Source organism: Protopterus annectens, chromosome 7.part0 (assembly GCF_019279795.1).
Source record: "Protopterus annectens isolate FY-2018-M chromosome 7.part0, PAN1.0, whole genome shotgun sequence".
Classification (NCBI taxonomy): Eukaryota; Metazoa; Chordata; order Ceratodontiformes; family Protopteridae; genus Protopterus; species Protopterus annectens.
The window spans coordinates 10594738-10614660 of record NC_056739.1 but is presented as its reverse complement, the minus strand read 5'-3'; the positions used below and the strand labels follow the sequence as shown (position 1 = coordinate 10614660).

General features: G+C 38.2%; 1 protein-coding gene across 1 annotated transcript in view; it reads right to left on the bottom strand.

The window, feature by feature from the left end:
• Window positions 1–19923, bottom strand: part of LOC122805770 (sodium-coupled monocarboxylate transporter 1-like) — a 515621-nt gene that overhangs the window by 199189 nt on the left and 296509 nt on the right. The window contains exon 8 of the mRNA XM_044076038.1: window positions 19619–19707. Within this exon, the coding sequence (XP_043931973.1) occupies window positions 19619–19707 (89 nt within the window). The remainder of the gene's footprint in view (window positions 1–19618; window positions 19708–19923) is intronic.

The window sequence follows — 19923 nt, the reverse complement described above, 5'->3', positions numbered from 1 at the left end:
TGATGTCCACCATTATAAGAGATGTGTGACTTTCCTATCCTGAAGTGCCAGAACTTATTCTTAAGGAAGTTATAGGATCATAGGAAGTTACTAAGCTAATGGCACGAGGGCCCTTACAAGCCTAGCCAAATTTTACCCTTATTATCATGATCAGCACCTATTGCCCCTGTCCAAGAGGGATACAGGTGGAACCCCCGGGGTGAATTTACAGTTACCCATTACCCATCCAATTGTTCAGATTGTGTTTTAACAGGGCCAATGAGGTGCTCTGTTTATAGGATCATAGGAAGTTACTAAGCTAATGGCACGAGGGCCCTTACAAGCCTAGCCAAATTTTACCCTTGTTATCATGATCAGTACCTATTGCTCCTGTCCAAGATGGACACAGGTGGAATCCATGGAGTGTACCAAACTGAGATTACTCATAGGTTTCCACTACAACATAACTGGCTTATTTACATCATATTTCAAGTGAGGTGCTTTGGTACTTTTTTCTTAGGCACTTCAAATTTCTTTTCCTGTTCGTAACTCCTGTTCCTGACTACATGTTGGCCCATATGTAGGCATAGTTATGAAGGACATATTTAGAACTTTACCGGATAATGAATCATCTCCATAAATCTAATTAAAGGATAACTCTACGTAAACATCAGGTTCTTCGTTAAAAAAAATAAGGTGTTTATCTTTCATTTTAATCCAACACCGAGAATACTGAATGCATATAAAACAGTATTTCATTATTTTATCTCTTTGCATCTAAACTTGCTTCTGTTTTCCATTTTTTTGTGAAATCTCACACTTTTCAAATCTTGATATTGTGCTATATCTTGCAGGTAAGGAGTAAGTTGCATTTTAAGCATTTTTTACATGAAAAAGTAATTAGCTAAGGTCATTGGCTGTAGCTACACAGTCATTTAAAAGTCTTTAACCTAGGAATTCAATGCGTTTATCAGGCATATATGACTATAATCATACCTTGTATAGATAATGTGATGTGCAGCTACAATTCTAGGTTTCAAGCTTAGATTACAACAATAAAACTCCACTTACTCCCTGCACTACCTCCTGTGAAATCCCTTCTAGCATATCCCCCGCTCTGTCCAGTGGTGCAGAGGATAGCATTGTCGCCTCACACCAAGAGGTTCCCTGGTTCAGTTCTTGGCTGTGGTGCCTTCTGTGTGGAGTCTCCATGTCCTCCCTGTGTTCATGTGGGTTAACTCCGGGTGCTCCGGTTTCTCCCACATTCCAAAGAAATGCAGTAGGTGGATTGGACACTCTAAATTGGCCATAGGTGTGCGTGTGAGTGTGTGATGTTGATGAATTACCATGACAGGGCTAGCTACCCAATGATATAAACCATCGCTCTAAATCATTGTCACTTTGAAGTGACACAATCATCCCAAAAATGCAAAAATGGGAAAAAGGGCTGTGGATGGATGGATACCCTCTACAACCATCAGTAGGTAACAGAGCCTGGAGACACTCGCTAAGGCCAAAATCACTGCTTCAGTGAGCCCTAACAATATCCATATTTGCCTTCTAAATAGCCTAAAACTTGATTTAGCAGGACCACTAGAAGCAGTCTTCAGCTACAGCCTCAAAACACTTGCTCGGTGGATGGAGGGTCACAATGGTCATCCTTCTTTATAAGGGTAGACCACCAACTGACCTCTAACACTCATGCAAGTAAGGCCAGGTACACAACAAAAATACCAATTAATATACACCAACACACCATGTAGCAGTCCTCACAGTGTGGTGAATAGAGCATTAATAAATAGCACAATTCCTTACTAAGTAAACATAATTTTATTCTGCCAGAACAGCATACCAGTTTCGGTTTAATTAGCCTTCATCAGTGCTTCATTACCAACAAACAGTGTTACAGGACTTAAATACATACCCCTCGCAAATGATTGGTCTCTTACAAATTCTCATTTAGTCCAGGAGGGAGCAAGGCTTCTAGCCTGATAATCCAACCTTGCTCTTCATTGTTTAACATAGTGTGCCAGCCTCCTTTGTTATCCCTGTTTAACGCGATCTCATCAATAATAACAACATGAAACATTGCAGTAGTTTTGTGCTGTAAAGTATGTTTATATAAAGCATTAGATCCTCTAGCACATCTAACGTCACTAAGATGTTCAGAAATCCTGAGTTTCAATGAATGCGAAGTTTGTCCAGCATAGAATGCTGAACAGCTGCATGTGGCCAAATATACAACCCAGTTTGTATCACAATTCCCAAAATATTAATTTGAGACAACTTTGATGTATTAGAAGATGAAAAGCATACAGCCTTAGGAACATATTTACAAAAACTGCAATGAACAAAGGGATGGCAACCTTTCACTACTGCACCCTTTAAAGTCAACTATCCCAAAGATTGTTTAGCTAATTCACTTTTCTTATAGTGATTAAACCATTCACCCAAAGTCTTACCCCTTCTAAAAGAAAAAAAGTCATCTGCCAGGTAATAAGTTTTTTAAACAATCATCCATCAATAGAATGTATCAGTATTTTTAAAGCAGATCCATAAAGAAACTAGTATTACAACCAAAATTTGTGATAAGCCTAGGGGGTCCAATCAAATCTTTCTTGGTTGGTATTGTAATAATTGCTCCCTACCAGCTTTCTTTATTGAGTCACAGAGATTCTGTATAGCAGATTGCTTAACTCCCCTATCATATAACCTCCTCACCATGTTGTGCATTTCAGTATTATATACTGATTCAGAAGAACGTATTCTTTTTAATCTCATAAACTGATATTTTGGTATATTTCTTATAGCATGTGTGTGTGTGTGTGTGTGTGTGTGGGGTGGGTGACAACTACTCACTTGCAAAAGAATATTTACCTGAGGAAACTTCTTAAAGATACGACTACTCAAAGTCCCATCTTCTTCAACAGTAACTAAGACATCCAGGAATGTATTGGAGGATAGCCCCCCTGCTGTAGAAGGAAGTAGCAGTCCACAAAAATCACAAAAACTGATTGGCCAAGGAACAGCCATAAATACGATAGAGTGGACTATTGAGGATAAGAAAGAAATTATGTATGGTTATTATTATGCAAAAAGACCAGAATTTCCAGACACAGGATACACAAAATGATTAAGAGAGAAATTAGAGGAAAGAAAAATACTCCCACAAGAAAAACTGTCAAATATAAATTTGCGTTCATTAATACAACAGACTTGTGAAAAACAGTATATAGATCAAGAAACTTTGATCTTTTTGGAAAAAGAAGCATCTGAAGAAGTGCAAAAATATAAACCACAAAACCAAGAGATATTTGAAAAGTATAAAAAAGAAATACGAACATGGGAAAGAAAGAGATTTGATATGGTGCAATATTTATGCAAAGTAGGAAGCCAAATTAATCAATATAAAGAAGGCAGCCCCAAAGATATTCAAAGAGAAATACAAGCAAAGGCATCCAGATGTGGACATTTTCACAATAAAAAAAATATCACAAAGATGGAATATAAAAAAGAAGATTAGTAAAGTAGAAGTTAAAAAAAATAGAAGATGAAGTTATGGGGTGCCTGCGAAGTGAAGGATTTGGTGTAGAAGGTCTAACACAGGTTACATCATAGCATGGTGGAGTGAGTCCACAAAGTATGGAGAAGCAGGAAGATCAGGAATCATCTGAAGAAGAAATATGGACTTGGAAATGAAAAAGAGATTTAGTATGGTGTAATATTTATGCAAAGGAGAAAGCAAAACTAACCAATATAAAAAGAGCAGCACCAAAAATATTTGAAGAGAAATACAGGCAAAGGAATCCGGACATGGAAAACTTTACAATACAAAAAATAAGACGACAAAGAGGAAAAGTAGAAATGGAGATTAGTAATGGAGAAGTTAAAGAAATAGAAATTGAGGTTATGGAATACCTGCGAAGTGAAGGATTTAGTGTAGAAAATCTAATTCAGAAAGCACCACAACAGGATGGAGCAATGGATATCCAAATTAAGGGGAAACCAGTGGAACAGGTAACAATTAGTCAGGTGCCATATGAAAATAATTTGGAGCCTTCCACAGGAAACCAGTATAAATGTTCACTTGAAGCTAGACAGCAAGGGAAGGAACAGGAAACTGCGGAAACTCTGATGCAGTATATGTTGAGTGATAGGCCAGTGAGTTCCCATATGGCAGAGCAACGGGTGGTACAGGATGAAATTAAAGAGAACGTGTCACAGGAAGATGCTATAGAACTTTCTATAGAATGCCCACAAGAAATGGAAAACAAGGGATGTGCCCTTAGTGTGGAAGAAAATGAGCTAAAAAAGAGTTGTTTGATTTAATAGACATAGACAGATATATCAAGATTAATGAAAGAAATAGACTGCAGAAGGTTAATAAAACCCAAAAAGTCAGAGGTGAGGGTGGCCTAATGGTTAAGGTGTTTGCCTTACAAACACAAGGTGCAGGGTTTGAGTCTCACAAGGGATAACTGGCTAGGCTTAAAATGGCTCACAAGGGCAGTTAGCTTAGTACTAATCTATGAACCTATGAACACTGTAATTAGGATTGCTCATAGAGTAACATGTGATACAACAGAAGTAAACAGGGTATATTACCGTTACAGAAAATACCTTCATGAAAAATGGACCTGCCAATGTAATTATCTCCTATAACCTTCTACTTCTCTTCTCCCTTCCTTCCCTTCAGTAAACAAACATACTACTTTATCTTCTCCTCTTGGTACATCACTGTACAAACATAACTAGTAAAATATTTCATCTATGTAACTATTGCACTATTATGTATATAATATGTAATTATGAATGTGTCCCTCTGATGAATGCATTTCTATGTATTTCAGTTGCCGCAGTTTAATGTATGACACTGTAATGCAATAATGTGTGGCACTGATGAATGTAATGTGTGGCACTGTAATACAGTAGTCTGTGGGACTGATGAATGCATTTCTATATGTATTCAATCTGTAAAATTTCTATTTTTTGTTGGAGCTTTTCTCCTCGGGCCTCTGCTGAAAATGGGCATTTGTAGCCCAGTTGGACAAACCCGGTCAACAAATATAAAATATAAAAATACATTTTATTTATTTATTTATTTAAGTTTGATGACCGGGGAAGTCCACTGGGCCAGAAGAGCCCATTTTCAGTGGAGACCCGGGGAGAAAAGCTCCAAAACAAATTACAGTTACATTTGAATTTACAACTTGCAGGTTACAAAAAAAGGGCAACAATTTATACATTTCAAGTACATATTGCAAGTTACACGGGCCATAACAAGTAACTGTGCAGAACAAGTTAAAGACATTTCAGAGTGTGTAATCTTCTTCTTTCAGCTGCTGCCATTAAGGGTCGCCACAGTAGATCAACTGTTTCCATTTCTTCCTGTCCTCTGCATCTTGCTCTGTCACACCAACCACCTTCATGTCCTCTCTCACCACATCCATAAACCTTATCTTAGGCCTCACTCTTTTCCTGTTACCTGGCAGCTTCATCCTTAGCATCTTTTTCCCAATATACTCTGCATCACTCCTCAGCACATGTCCAAACCAACGTAATCTTGCCTCTCTGGCTTTGTCTCCAAACATTCCAACCTGGGCTGACCCTCTAATATACTTATTCCTAATCCTGTCCATCCTCGTCACACCCAGTGCAAATCTTAACATCTTCAACTCTGCCACATCAAGCTGTGACTCCTGCCTTTTTGTCAATGCTACTGTCTCCAACCCATATAACATAGCTGGTCTCACTACCCTCTTGTAGACCTTCCCTTTCACTCTTACTGGTACTCGTCTGTCACAAATCACTCCTGACACTCTTCTCCACCCACTCCATCCTGCCTGTACTCTCTTCTTCACCTCTCTTCCACACTCACCATTACTATGAACTGTTGATCCCAAGTACTTAAACTCACCCACCTTCCCCACCTCTACTCCCTGCATCCTCACCATTCCTCTATCCTCCCTCTCATTCACACACATCTATTCTGTCTTAGCCCTGCTGACCTTCATTCCTCTTCTCTCTAGAGCATATCTCTGTCACACTACCCTCGTACATATCCTGTACCACTCTTACATAATTCTCTGACACTGCCGACTTTCTCATACAATATCACAACTCCTCTCTAGGCACCCTGTCATATGCTTTCTCTAAATCCACAAAGACACAATGCAACTCCTTCTGACCTTCTCTGTACTTCTTTATCAACACTCTCAGAGCAAACATCACATCTGTAGTGCTCTTTCCTGGCATGAAACCATACTGCTGATCACTAATCATCACCTCCCTTCTTAACCTAGCTTCCACTACTCTTTCCCATAACTTCATGCTGTGACTGATCATTTTGATCCCTCTGTAGTTACTACAGCTCTGCACTTCACTCTTATTCTTAAAGATCGGTACCAAAACACTTTTTCTCCATTCCTCAGGTATCCTCTCACTTTCCAAAATTTCATTAAACAAACTAGTTAAAAACTCCACAGACATTTCACCTAAACACCTCCATGCTTCCACAGGTATGTCATCTGGACCAACAGCCTTTCCATTCTTCATCCTCTTCATAGCTATCCTTACTTCCTCCTTGCTAATCCACTGCACATCCTGATTCACTATCCGCACATCATCTAACCTTCTCTCCTTCTCATTCTCTTCATTCATCAGCCCCTCAAAGTACTCTTTCCATCTGCTCAACACACTCTCCTCACTTGTATGTTTCCCTCATTATCCTTTATCACCCTTACCTGCTGCACATCTGCCTAGCCAATCGGAACAGGTCCTTTTCTCCCTCCTTAGTGTCCAACCTTTTATACAACTCTTCATACGCCTTATCCTTAGCCTTCGCCACCTCTCTCTTTGCCATGCACCTCATCTCCTTATACTCTTGTCTACTTTCTTCATCTCTTTGACAATCCCACTTCTTCTTCTTCACCAACCTCTTTCTCTGTATACTCTCCTGTACTTCTTCATTCCACCACCAGGTCTCCTTGTCCTCCTTCCTCTTTCCAGATGTCACACCAAGCACCTTTCTAGCCATCTCTCTTACTAGCTCTGCTGTAGTTACCCAGCTATTCAGTAATTCTTCACTGCCACCCAGTGCCTGTCTTAACTCTTCCCTGAACATCACCTCACAATTTCCCTTTTTCAGTTTCCACCATTTGATCCTTGGTACTGCCCTCACACTCATCCTCCTCTTCTTGATCACCAATGTCATCCTACAAACCACCATCCTATGCTGCCTAACTACACTTTCCCCTGCCACCACTTTACAGTCTCCAATCTCCTTCAGACTGGCCCTTCTACATAAGATATAATCCACCTGTGTGCATCTTCCCCCACTCTTGTATGTCACCCTATGCTCCTCCCTCTTGTTAAAATACGCATTCATCACAGCCATGTCTAGCCTTTTCGCAAAATCCACCACCATCTGACCTTCTGCATTCCTTTGCTTAACACCATACCTACCCATCACTTCCTCATCCTCTCTGTTCCCTTCACCAACATGCCCATTGAAATCTGCTCCAGTCATCAGTCTCTCACCCTTGGGTACAGTCATCACCACTTCATCCAACTCACTCCAAAATTTTTCTTTCTCATCCATCGCACACCCAACTTGTGGAGCATATGCACTAACAACATTCATCATTACACCATCAATTTCCAGCTTCATAAACATCACTCTATCCGACACTCTTTTCACCTCCAAAACACTCTTAGCATACTGTTCCTTCAGGATAATGCCTACGCCATTTCTCCTTCCATCCACACCATGATAAAACAATTTGAAACCGCCTCCGATACAGATAGCCCTTGCTCCCTTTCCATCTGGTCTCTTGCACACACAATATACCAATCTTCCTTCAGTCCATCATATCAGCTAGCTCTCTCCCTATACCAGTCATACTGCCAACATTCAAAGTTCCGACCCTCACTATCACAGTCCTAGCCTTTACCTGCCTTCGGGCATGCCTTCCCCCTCCTCTCCTCCAGTATGTTAAAAGCTCAAGTGAGTAAAACATTTAAAATATATAGTAACTAGCTTATAATGGTAGGTAGAAGTGATCAGATACAGAGTGTAATTCGTGGCAGGAGAATTCTATGCGAGTTGAGATATAGCTATTTTTTCTTTTAGTTTAGGTGGTCTATAATGCATGGAGAGAGTAAGAGAAGGGGTTATGGAGAATACCACGGGAGATACACAGTCCAAGGCAGCAGAGAGAATTTTAAGGAGTTGTGCAGAAGGAGAGAGGGTGGAGAGGGGATTAAGTACTGTGCAGCTAAATTAATAACTGATAAAGTTCTACCACAAGAATACAGGATAGTAAGGGAAAGGAAGGGGAGAGATCGAATACCATCACGGAAATATCGAAAAGAGAAAACTATAAAGCAGTTAAGACAAGAAGTGCCACTGTTAGAAGACTATAGAAGAGCGAACAGATCAGCAAAAATACTAAGATAGATAGATGTGATAAAAGCAATGCTTAGTATTATAACAGACCAGGATCAATCATGAACTATCGCAAATAACAAACTAAAAATTTCAGCACAGATGGAAAAACTTAGAAGATATGAAGATAAATATAAAGGAAAAGTACAAAATAAGCAATTTATTGATGACCCAAACACATTTTATAGAGAATTAGGAAACAAGGTAAAAGGAATTGAAAGACCACAAAAAAGGCAGAAATAGATGCATTTTGGAGAAGTATCTATGAAGATCCTGTGGAAAATAATGTCTTCTTTCGGCTTTTCCCAGTTAGGGGTTGCCACAGTGGATCACCTGTCCGCTCATGTTTGGCAGTGGAGTTTTACAGTGTCAAGTTGTCAGCCCAGGCACCCAGCCTTCCATGGAAAGCACACTCATGCCTGGGGCCAATTTAGAGTGCCCAATCCACCTACAGCATGTCTTTGGGATACGGGAGAAAACCGGAGCACCTGGAGGAAACCCAAGCGACTGTGGAACATAACAAAGATGTTAAATGGATAGAAAAAGTAAAAGAAAGAATAAGAAGTTTAAAGATACAGGATATGAAATGGGATGAAGGAATAGCCAGAGAGACAGAAACAAAGTTAAGAAAATCTTCAAATCGGAAAACCCCAAGCCCAGAAAACAATGCTTCTACTTAAGACTGAACCTACAAGCTACCCTAAAATGTATAGACCAATAACTTGTCTTCTGACGACGTATAAACTATACACTGGAATTGATGCTGACAGATATATAGTCATTTAGAAGAAAATTCAATTATGGCAATAGAACAAAAGGGCAATAAAAGAAAGTCATATGGAACAAAGTATCATTTGCTCTTAAATAAAGTCATAGTGGAAAACTGTAAAAAGGGAAATAATTTAAGTATGGCATGGATTGACTACAAAAAAGCATTTGAAAGCATCCCACATTCATGGATAAAAGAGTGCTTAAAAATGTATAAGATACACCCTACACTGATCGACTACATTACATTGAACATGAAACAGTGGCAGACCACTTTGCAATTAAGCCATGATAAAGGACAAATTATTATTACAGGGATAGAAATCCAAAGGGGGATATCCAGGATGGCTCTCTGTCACTGCTGCTATTCTGCCTTCCCCTTAACCCATTAAGCTGTCTACTTAACAGCTTAGGCTATGGCTATAATTTGTCTCCTAGAAAACAACAGTGTAAATACTTTTCACCTCCTCTTTGTCGATGATTTGAAACTGTATAGCTCATCAGATGAGGAACTGAAAGTACAACTGCAAGTTGTCAAAACTTTTTCAGATGATATAAGAATGTCATTTGGTCTGGATAAATGTGCAACCTTTAAACTGCAGCACCAAGAAAACATCACTTTGGGACAAGAATGTGATATAAAAGAACTTGAGCAAGAGGGAGTGTATAAATATTTGGGGAATGATGAAGGATCAACAATAAAACATGAACAAATGCAAATAAAACTTAGTAAGGAGTACTTTAAAAGACTTAAATTAATCCTGAAAACAGCGTTGATATCTAGGAACAAAATCCAAGCTATAAACCAATTTGCCCCGCCTGTCCTAACTTACAGTTTTGGAGTGATTGACTGGCCCGAAAATGCACTGAATAGATTAGATAGGAAAACAAGAAGGATGCTTCATGCTCACCAAATGATTTATAAAAATCAGTGCATACCAAGATTATATATTCCCCCATTCCGAAGGAGGGATGGGCCTCCTTGAAATTGATTACATGTATATAGATCTGCAGTCGTGGGACTCCACACATATTTGCTGATCTCACAAGACCCAAATGTAGTGAAAGTTTTGAAACATGAGGAGAATAAATCTAAGATGACTTCCCTTCTTAATCTAGCAGAAGCATCTCAGCGTCAAGCAGGAATAGAAACCAAATCACAAGTGGATAAAAAACAAGCAGCAACTGAATGTGCCAAAAAAGAAAAAAAAGAATATAAGGTGAATAACCAGATGAGAAGGCAAGAAATGTGGAAAATGCATAAATATAGCTCCAAGTATAGAAAACTTCTGGAAGAACCCCATGTTGATCAGGAATTAATGCAGAAGTAGTTAAGGAGAGGCGAATTCAAACCAAGAGATGAAAGGTTAATATTGGCAGCACAAGATAATGGGCTATGTACACATTGGTTTACAAAGTCCATTGAACATGTGGGAGAAACAGATGAATGTAGGCTTTGCAAAACAGAATTGGAAACAGTTGCACACCTTGTTGCTGGTTGCGACATACTAATGGCAGAAGGACTGTATACTGAAAGGCATAATAATGTGACAAGACTGTTGCACTGGGGATTGTGCAAACATTATCTATTGCAGTGGCTGAAAGACACTGGAAACATGAGCCACAAAGCATCATAGAAAATGATGAAGTCTACATCACATGGGATCATCCATTACAAACAGTTCAAAAGACAGATGCTAGAAAACTGGATATAATGGTCCAAGAAAAGAAGACAAAAGTAGCATTGATCATTGAAATTGCCACACCCAGTGACTACAATGTCCTGTGTACAGAGAAACACAAAGTCATAAAATATCAGGATTTGTAGGCAGCAACAAGAGCAATGTGGAAGAAAGATACCCAGATAGTTCCAATAGTAGCAGGAGCAACGGGTCTTATAAAAAAGAGTCTACAATCATATTTAGATATGCTACCAATACATGTAACTCCATATGAATTGCAGAAGGAGTCATTACTGGGCACATTGTGGGTGCTGCAAAGAGCACTACTGGCTGACATCAAAGAGTGAAACAATACTAATTTCCTGAACTTTAATCGTACTTTGACTTAGGAATGGGGTCCATTTCTGTCACTGTATTAGAAACCCAAAATTTGTGGAGAAATTAAAAAGGGTCTGATTGTAATTTGTCTGGGATAATGATGCATACTGAATTGGATACCCCATTTATTATCATTAAGGTATTCCACAAACTCCAACAAATATGTGACATCAGACCTCCAGACCAACCAGCAATCATTCAAATAATGTCTCCAGATGCCCATAGGTTCTAAATAAATATTGTGGGACTCATCATAAATAATCTGTTCTTCAATGAAACCCATAAAGAGGTCAGCATAAATGGGGTACAAATGATTTACTCATATCTGTACCCCTAAATTGTAAATAACATTGCTCTCTGAAATAAAACACATTTTTTGTTAAATCATGTTCAGCCAAACATTATAAGAATGTGTCAAAACCTGGGCTGTATATTAAGGTCCTATTCAACCAATATTCTAAGGCCAACAAGCCCGCCCATTGAGGAATCTTGGTATACAGAGCTTTCACATCCAATGTACACAATAACCAACCATGATCTAATTGCATATATTCAATAATGTTCAAAAATTCATTAGTATCTTGAATCCTAGATCATACCATTTTCAACAAAGGTTTTAAATAATTCATAAGAAATTCAGATAATGGTTCTGTCAAAGACCCCTTACCAAAAATGATAGGCCTACCAGGTGGACAATTTGGATTCTTGTGAATCTTAGGTAAAAGATACAGATATTGTCTCATAGCATCCTGTATTGTCAACTAACGAAATATTTCTCTGGAGATAATACCCTCTTCTACTGCTAACCTCAAAAAACTCTCAATTTCCATCTTAAATGTTGAAGTGGGATCTAGGTTCATTCTTTGATAATATCAATAGTCTGGTAACTGTTTTTGGGCTTCTGCATAGTACATGGCCCAGTCCCATATAACTACAGTACCCCCTTTATCCGCCTTATTAATAACACCTTGTTTATTAGAAGCCAAATCTTTTATAACCTGCCATTCCACCTTAGTTATTCTTCCTAATGATAGAATGAGCATGACATGTATAATGCAGTTCCTTCAACAAATGTTGCTGAAAGCTGGCCACAAATTTGTTAACAGGGGGTGCAAAAGTGAAGGGCTTGAACCTGAACCTTGAAGTAATGCCCTCTTTATCATGTCTATCCAAGAAATATAATTTAAAATGTAATAATCTGCAAAAATATATCACATCACTGGCTACATTATAACATGGAACAAAACCCAAAACTTTATTTAATATCAACAAAAGACAAAGATACAGATGATATATTATGAACATTCACATTTTCCGTTACTTGGTCATCACTAATTGCAGTAATGTCTCTAGGGTAGAAACTCCTGTGACAATGCTTTCTTCCAGCCCTTCTGAGTGGTCTAAAGGGATACCTATCGATTTCTTTTTGGGAATAGGAGAAGAAGGTAAAGTCTCTAAATCAGTGTCAGTGGCTGAAGGAAATTCTTCAGCTGACGTGTCAGCAGTGCTATCAGATGTCTTTAAAATAGACTTACTTCTCCTATGTTTTTTAGCATGACTGCTCCTTAGTATTCACAAACTTAACCACTTTCTTCCTGTCAAATTGTTTCCCACCTTGATAGTCTCTAGAATCTCTAGAAAATTTCTTAAGCATCTTAGCTTTTAATTCGTGCTCCACAATGACCAATTTTTTTTTTGTCAGCATCTCAGTCTGCTTGCCAAATTCAACATGTTGCTCAAATATTTTCACTGATTCATGCAACATCCTCACTTTATCACCCAGCTGCTCTATTAGTTTTTCATAAAACAAAAAAAAAAGTATCGGCTTCTTGTCATTCACTCATAAGTCATTCATCCAATCCCCTTAAAAAGGGCTGTAAATGAAGCCTTAGGACAAAAAACACTCATAGAATATGCTTGGAAAGGTTTGTAATACCATACATTAGTTCTCAAATCTTTCATAACTGCTTACAATTGATTAAATAAATCAATACAAGAAGTAAAATTTAAAACAGACATGCATATTGTTTATCAGAATTCTGTTCAAAAATGCCCATGTAATTTTTATCAGCAGTCAGCCCTTTCACAAGTTGAACCAAATCCATTGCTGGCATTTTTTTTAGCCAAGAATGCTAATTGCTAAAACATCTGCCTACTTACTAAGACAAAGATAGTTTATCAGTTAGTAAGTCTTGGCACTTCAGATTACTATTAATGGCGTTCTTTGTTTTGTGCTCTTACTCATCCGGTTCCCTCTCTCTCTCTCTCTCTCTCTCTCTATATATATATATATATATATATATATATATGCGCTCACTAGTTGAGATGATCCTGTTGTTTATTTTACACACTTGTTTGTGTCTTTCGGCTTTTCCCGGTTAGGGGTCGCCACAGCGGAACTCTGGTCCGCTAATGATTGGCAGTTGATTTTTACATACCGGCTTGCCAGGCCTGATGCACAACCTTCAACGAAGGTACGCCCATTCACGCATGTCTCCACGCAGAAGACGCTCTAGCTGTGAATCGAACCGGACAGCGTCTTACTGTGAGGCGACAACGCTACCGTAGCACCACCACCTACTGTATGTGATTCCCATATGATCCCAGTCTGGAATTATTCATTAGGATCTTTTATGACTGTCTGTTGCTGTTCTCCACTGCATCTTTTCATTTGTTACAATTGACACTTATTTAGAGCCTATTGATTATGCAATTTACATCTTTTTCTGAACTCATACTTACTTCTGGACATTTACAAGTTCCATACACAGTAAGTCTGGACTTCTTGGGTAGGGAGTTCTTACTTTCATAATGGAGATATGGCTGCCATATCACCAAATGTGTCTGTAACATCTAGCATGTGTTTGCTGTTTGTTTTAACTAGGAGCTTCAGCTGGTTCAAGATGCCAGCAGGGGTACTAACTCATTTGAACAATCCTTGGCTACAGGATCAAATTGTAGATATTTCTTCATGTATCATTTGTCCAGATGGTCCTGGAATTTACTTGATGCCTTGTCAACTATGTGTTGTGTGACAGTAATTGTATGGCTCTTGATGACTTCAGAATTTGGGCTGATAGTAAGTCAGTTGTTTTTGCAAAGGGATTCCTCTGTATTATAAAGGATTTTGAGTTTTCTCAGGTTATTAGCTCTAAACAAATGTCTTTCAAATTTTCCCGGTTAGGGGTCACCACAGTGGAACTCCGGTCCACTTATGATTGGCAGTGGATTTTTACGGTGCCGATATGCCAGCACGATGCCCAACCTTCAAAGAAGGCACACCCATTCACACACGCACCTACCTGCATGTCTTTAAATGTCACTCGATCGTGGGCAGGACATGCAGACTCCACACAGAAGGTGCTCCAGCTGAGAATCGAACTGGAGAATCTCTTGCTGTGAGGCGACAATGCTAGCCACTGCACCACTGTGGCCACCGTCTCAGGTTATTAGCTCTACAACCCATAAACTGGGACATACCCTCAATTTTATACCTTCTTGATGTGAAGGCCTCAAAACTGGTAATGCAGCTTGTTTCATGATCTCACAACTTAGTGGTTTATTTTGCTCTCAAATCACCCCATCACACTTATTTTGAATTTACTGAGTGCTATAACATCTCTTAAGGAACTCTAGATATATGTTCTTCTGCACTTCTTTGTCATACTACAGCTATGTTGATGATACTTAGCAGTCTTTTTCTTCTGTGAAATTACATTGGAAATGTATATTCCTTGGCAGATGACCTGGAGGCCATTCATTCTTGGATGTCTACTAACTGGTTGAAATTGAATCCACCTGAAGTCAAGACCATGGCAGTAAATGCTACATTGCAAGATTCATCAGCTTGCTGCTACCACCTTTTTTTCTCTGTTGTGGCAACAGACTTAAGTTTGTCCCAAAGGTATATGATCTTGGTGTTCATGATTAACATTAAATGACCAGGTAATCCATCCATCCACCCACAACACTTTTTTACCATTTTTGCACATGGGTTTGAGGTGTTAAGTGGCTGTGGTAAAATCCTCTTGCTTTCATATGAACAATATTTCCGATATTAAGCATTTGACACCTCAAGGGGACTTCTCCATGGTTATTCATGCTTTTAATCTCTTCTTGCCTCGGCTACTATGTTTTCACCTCAGGTGTTTTGATATTGGCCTAGATCAATCTTAGCTTGGAAGCAGCACAGTTTGACTCCAATGCAAATGTACACACTTTCATATTTAAATTCACATTTATTGTCTATGGGAATATTTATTGGACAGTTTGACCCCGGACTTTTTGACCTCAATTAAATTATTTAAAAGCATTTTACTACTTAATAATTTAATCAGGAATTGTATTGTTTGATTATGGTTGTACTTAGCAAAGCAGTACAGATATCCCACATAACTACTTTTTTTTAAGTTTAACTTGTCTTGGCTCACTTATTCTATTATTGCTATTTTACTGTGGACCAGCAAGTGGCATTAGTTACATATTTGTTAGTGTGCTTTGATAACCTCTTTACATTTCTTTGCTTCCCTTATAAGTACCCATTGTGCCTTGTATCTTGCAATACTACTACAAATATACTGTGAAGACATCATCCTGGCAATGTATTCTTTTTTTTAAATCATTTTAAACAGGTATTTTATCAAGATTTTATGCTGGAAATACATTTTATGTTTATACCTCGATTTGTTTGGATTTATTCTTGTCCCATTACGATAAGTTTTGATTTACCTAATGTATGTGAAGCTTTTAATTGTTGTTTTTAATGATTGTATACTGATTTTTGATCTGTATAGTTTTGAAATCTATTTTTGCTGTAGTCAAATTGTCCATATAGTTTCTGACTCTATTTTGCTGGATTTAATCTTCTACCATTATGTTTATTTATTTACTTTTTTTCAGTTCCACCATTGATTCTTGCTGATTCGTTGGTTTACCTAATGTATATGAAGTTTTTAATGGTTGTTTGTATGGTCGTGTAGTTTCCTGAATATATTTTTGTTGGGGTGCAGCTGTCCGGGTCAAATAGGTGGGGTTACAATGTCCTGTACCCCTCACTTGTACAAAAGTTCACAACTAGGCTATTTATGTTACCAAATGCTACACTATTGCTATGATGAAAATACTGGCTTCCAACTCCGTTCATATTGATTTTAAAATATTGGTTTTGGTTAACCAGTACTTGCATTAATTGGATTCCTCTTATCTTAAGGAGCTTACTGATCTATGCTGCCCATGTCTGGTAAATATTTCTGCCTCCTTAAGGATGGCAGAAGTTGCACAAGCAGGGACTGAAATAGCAGGCCTTCATTCGTTTGCTTGTTAAGCTTCATGCCTTTGGAGTTTACTGCCTTGGTGGCTTTAGGGGAGTTACACTCTAGCCTGCTTTAAGAGGTCTCTTAAATCATATTTATCTGATATTACTTTTAATTAACAGCCTCCAGCTTTATTTTAACTATTTTGACTAAATGGAATTTAATGTGCTATATAACTGTGTTTTTATAGTTGCATGCCATTTGTAGTTTGTATTTGTTTAGTTATTTTATCTGTTAAATTTAAATGTACAAAGCACTATAATAAAGTTGTCACTGAATTTTAAAATACCTCTAATATTGATGAGATACCAAGTGGAAGTCTTAGGAATCCATTTTGTCCTAATGGTATATTTGAGGTTAATAGTTTGGAACTTTCTACGGGCGGCCACGGTGGTGCAGTGGTTAGCATTGCTGCCTCACAGCAAGAGGTTCTCCGGTTCAATCCTCGGCTGGGGTGCCTTCTGTGCGGAGTCTGCATGTCCTCCCTGTGGTTGCGTGGGTTTCCTCCGGGTGCTCCGGTTTCCTCCCACATCCCAAAGACATGCTGTAGGTGGATTGGACACTCTAAATTGGCCCTAGGTGTGTGTGTGAGTGTGCCTTCTGTGGAAGGTTGGGCGCCGGGCTGGCAACTCGACACCGTAAAACTCCACTGCCATTCAATGTGCGGACAAGGTGATCCGCTGTGGCGACCCCTAACCGGGAAAAGCCGAAAGAAGAAGAAGAAGAGTTTGGAACTTTCTACACTAAGCTTCATCTGCCTCTAATACTTAATGAACTTAATTTTGTTATAGATGAGACCACTTTCTCAATCTTGAGATGTTGATAATGCTCTTCTTTAAAATCGATCTCTTAATCACTTTACTCAGAGCTTGTAGACCAAGACAAATGCTAATTCTCTTCTGCTTCACAACAGTACCCATATTGCATACATATTTTGCTGTCTGTTTCTGTTTATAATGATGTCTAAGGTTTCCATTAACTTCAAGTCCCAACATGGTTCTTCTTCTGAGAGCTGTTGGCACTTTCCTTGCAACATGTATTTCTTGCAGATCATCTAGATTTAATTTGAATATAATATGACTATGATATTATCCTGGCAAGCTCCCCAAGCCTAAAAATAAACCAGCATATCCATGTAATATGTCATTGCCATGGCTTTTAGTATTAATGATGGCTCTGTGTGACACTTCCTATTCTTATTTCCTCTTTGCTTTTATACAAGTACATTCACCTTACCGTAGCTAACTTCTCACAAGCCAAATGACTTGAAACATCAGATAATCCAGTGCTGTTGTATGAAAAAGGATTTGATGCTTTACATTTTATGGCACGTAAATAGCTTTTGACTCAATGGCTTTTATTTGGTGTCTTGACAATGTCAGCAGCATTATTTATTTTCATTTCAGTTTTTCAACCCAGTGCTTAAAAGCTGTTTTCTGAGAAAATATAACATGCCGCATATATTTCTAGATTAAATTCATCAGCTCTTTTGTTACTTCTTAACTTCTATTTTCTTCAGTCTGATTATCCAGTTGCACTGCATCTACTTTCTGATTTTACAGAATCACATACCACCTGTTTTCAGTTTAGTAGTATCTACAACAATTCTTTATAAACAACTGTCGTTTTAACAATTTATTTTCTCTTATACATCTTTGTAGAATGATTCTTTTTAACACAGGTTCTACAAACTGATTACATGTGGGAAATTTGTTCCTCTCGTGCTGCCTAGCACATAAGGCTTAAACTTCAACAGATGCACATTTCCTATGCACAACATGGCTATCTTCCTCCTAATTTTGTTATCATTCACATTTACTCTAAGCTTTTATTTTACTTTATTATTTGACTAACACTTCTATCCGCGGTGGTGGTGCTGCGGTAGCATTGTCGCCTCACAGTAAGACGCTGTCCGGTTCGACTCTCAGCTAGAGCATCTTCTGCATGGAGACATGCTTGAATGGGCATTCCTTTGTTGAAGGTTGTGCATCAGGGCTGGCAACTCGGTACGTAAAAATCAACTGCCAATCATTAGCGGACCGGAGTTCCGCTGTGGAGACCCCTAACTGGGAAAAGCCGAAAGACACAACAACAACATTTGACTAACACTTCTATTTCCTCAGTTAATTCATTTAACTATGTGTATAATTTCACTTACTCTGCTATGTCCATACCTTTAGTTAAGGTTAGTGGTTGATTTGACAACCTGACCATTATTTAATCGTTTATTTTTTTATTTTAGCTCTTACCAATGAATCACACACCTCACCAAATTCAGTCTTTATCTCAGTTCTTTATCTCAGCAACAAGTGTTTATAGTTTTCAGTCAGCTTTGGTTTCTTGTAAGAAACAAATGACAATTGGAAGATTTTATAGTCTCATAAAATGTTAATTGAAGTTCTCTCTTATTGCTGTTACTTTGCCTTTTCCTGCTCTTGAAAGGTTACAGTATTAAATTGATTTAAGGCTTTTTCTCTGTGACCTGTGGAAATGTGATTAGGTTTCTCAGCTATTCCTTTTGCAGAGAAGAATTAAACACATTTCTGTTTTCCCTAGCTTACAGTTTTCTGTTAAAATGTCTTCCAGCAAGAAAATTCCTGGTGGTTGCATATGGAGCATCTTTCTTTCAAAAGAATAACATTTTTTGTGAGCTTTTATAAACTATGTGAGTAAAAATGAAATGGCAACTTTAATGTGAATAAATGAATTTTTAACTGTGAATTATGTTCTGCCTTACAGCCTACTCAACAACTTTAAAATTAATAAATATAACATTTTAATGTCTATCAGGATTGGCAATAACTGCTCAGATATCTTGGATGGTTTACCCAGGTTTAAGTATACCATGATAATTTTTTGTCACTTTTGTAACACAATGAAACTATATGTCACAGCCTGACAGTACCCACAGACAACTTATTAGCATTCTAGGACTATATTTTAGTGGTTATCCTTTAGACTTAAGTTCAGTAGTAAATGTACCATGCTTCTGCCACTATGACACTTTGCAATATCTACAATATACTTTCATTTGAAAAATTGTATTTGATTACCTTAGTGTCCCACTGTATGCAGCTGCAACAAACAGCCCAGGCAGTCCAGGATAATCACCTAAAATGTCCATTACAAGGTATGGCAGCAGCTAAAAAGAAAACAATAAGATAATGGCACATGTTGCATAAACCTTTCAAAAAAACTATATGGTTAAAACAATGCATCTACTGAACTTTCATTCAGAATAAAAAATGCTACTGATGGTTTATTGCAGTTAAGCCAGATCCATCCACCCACCCATCCATCCATCCATCCATCCATCCATCCATCCATCCATCCATCCATCCATCCATCCATCCATCAT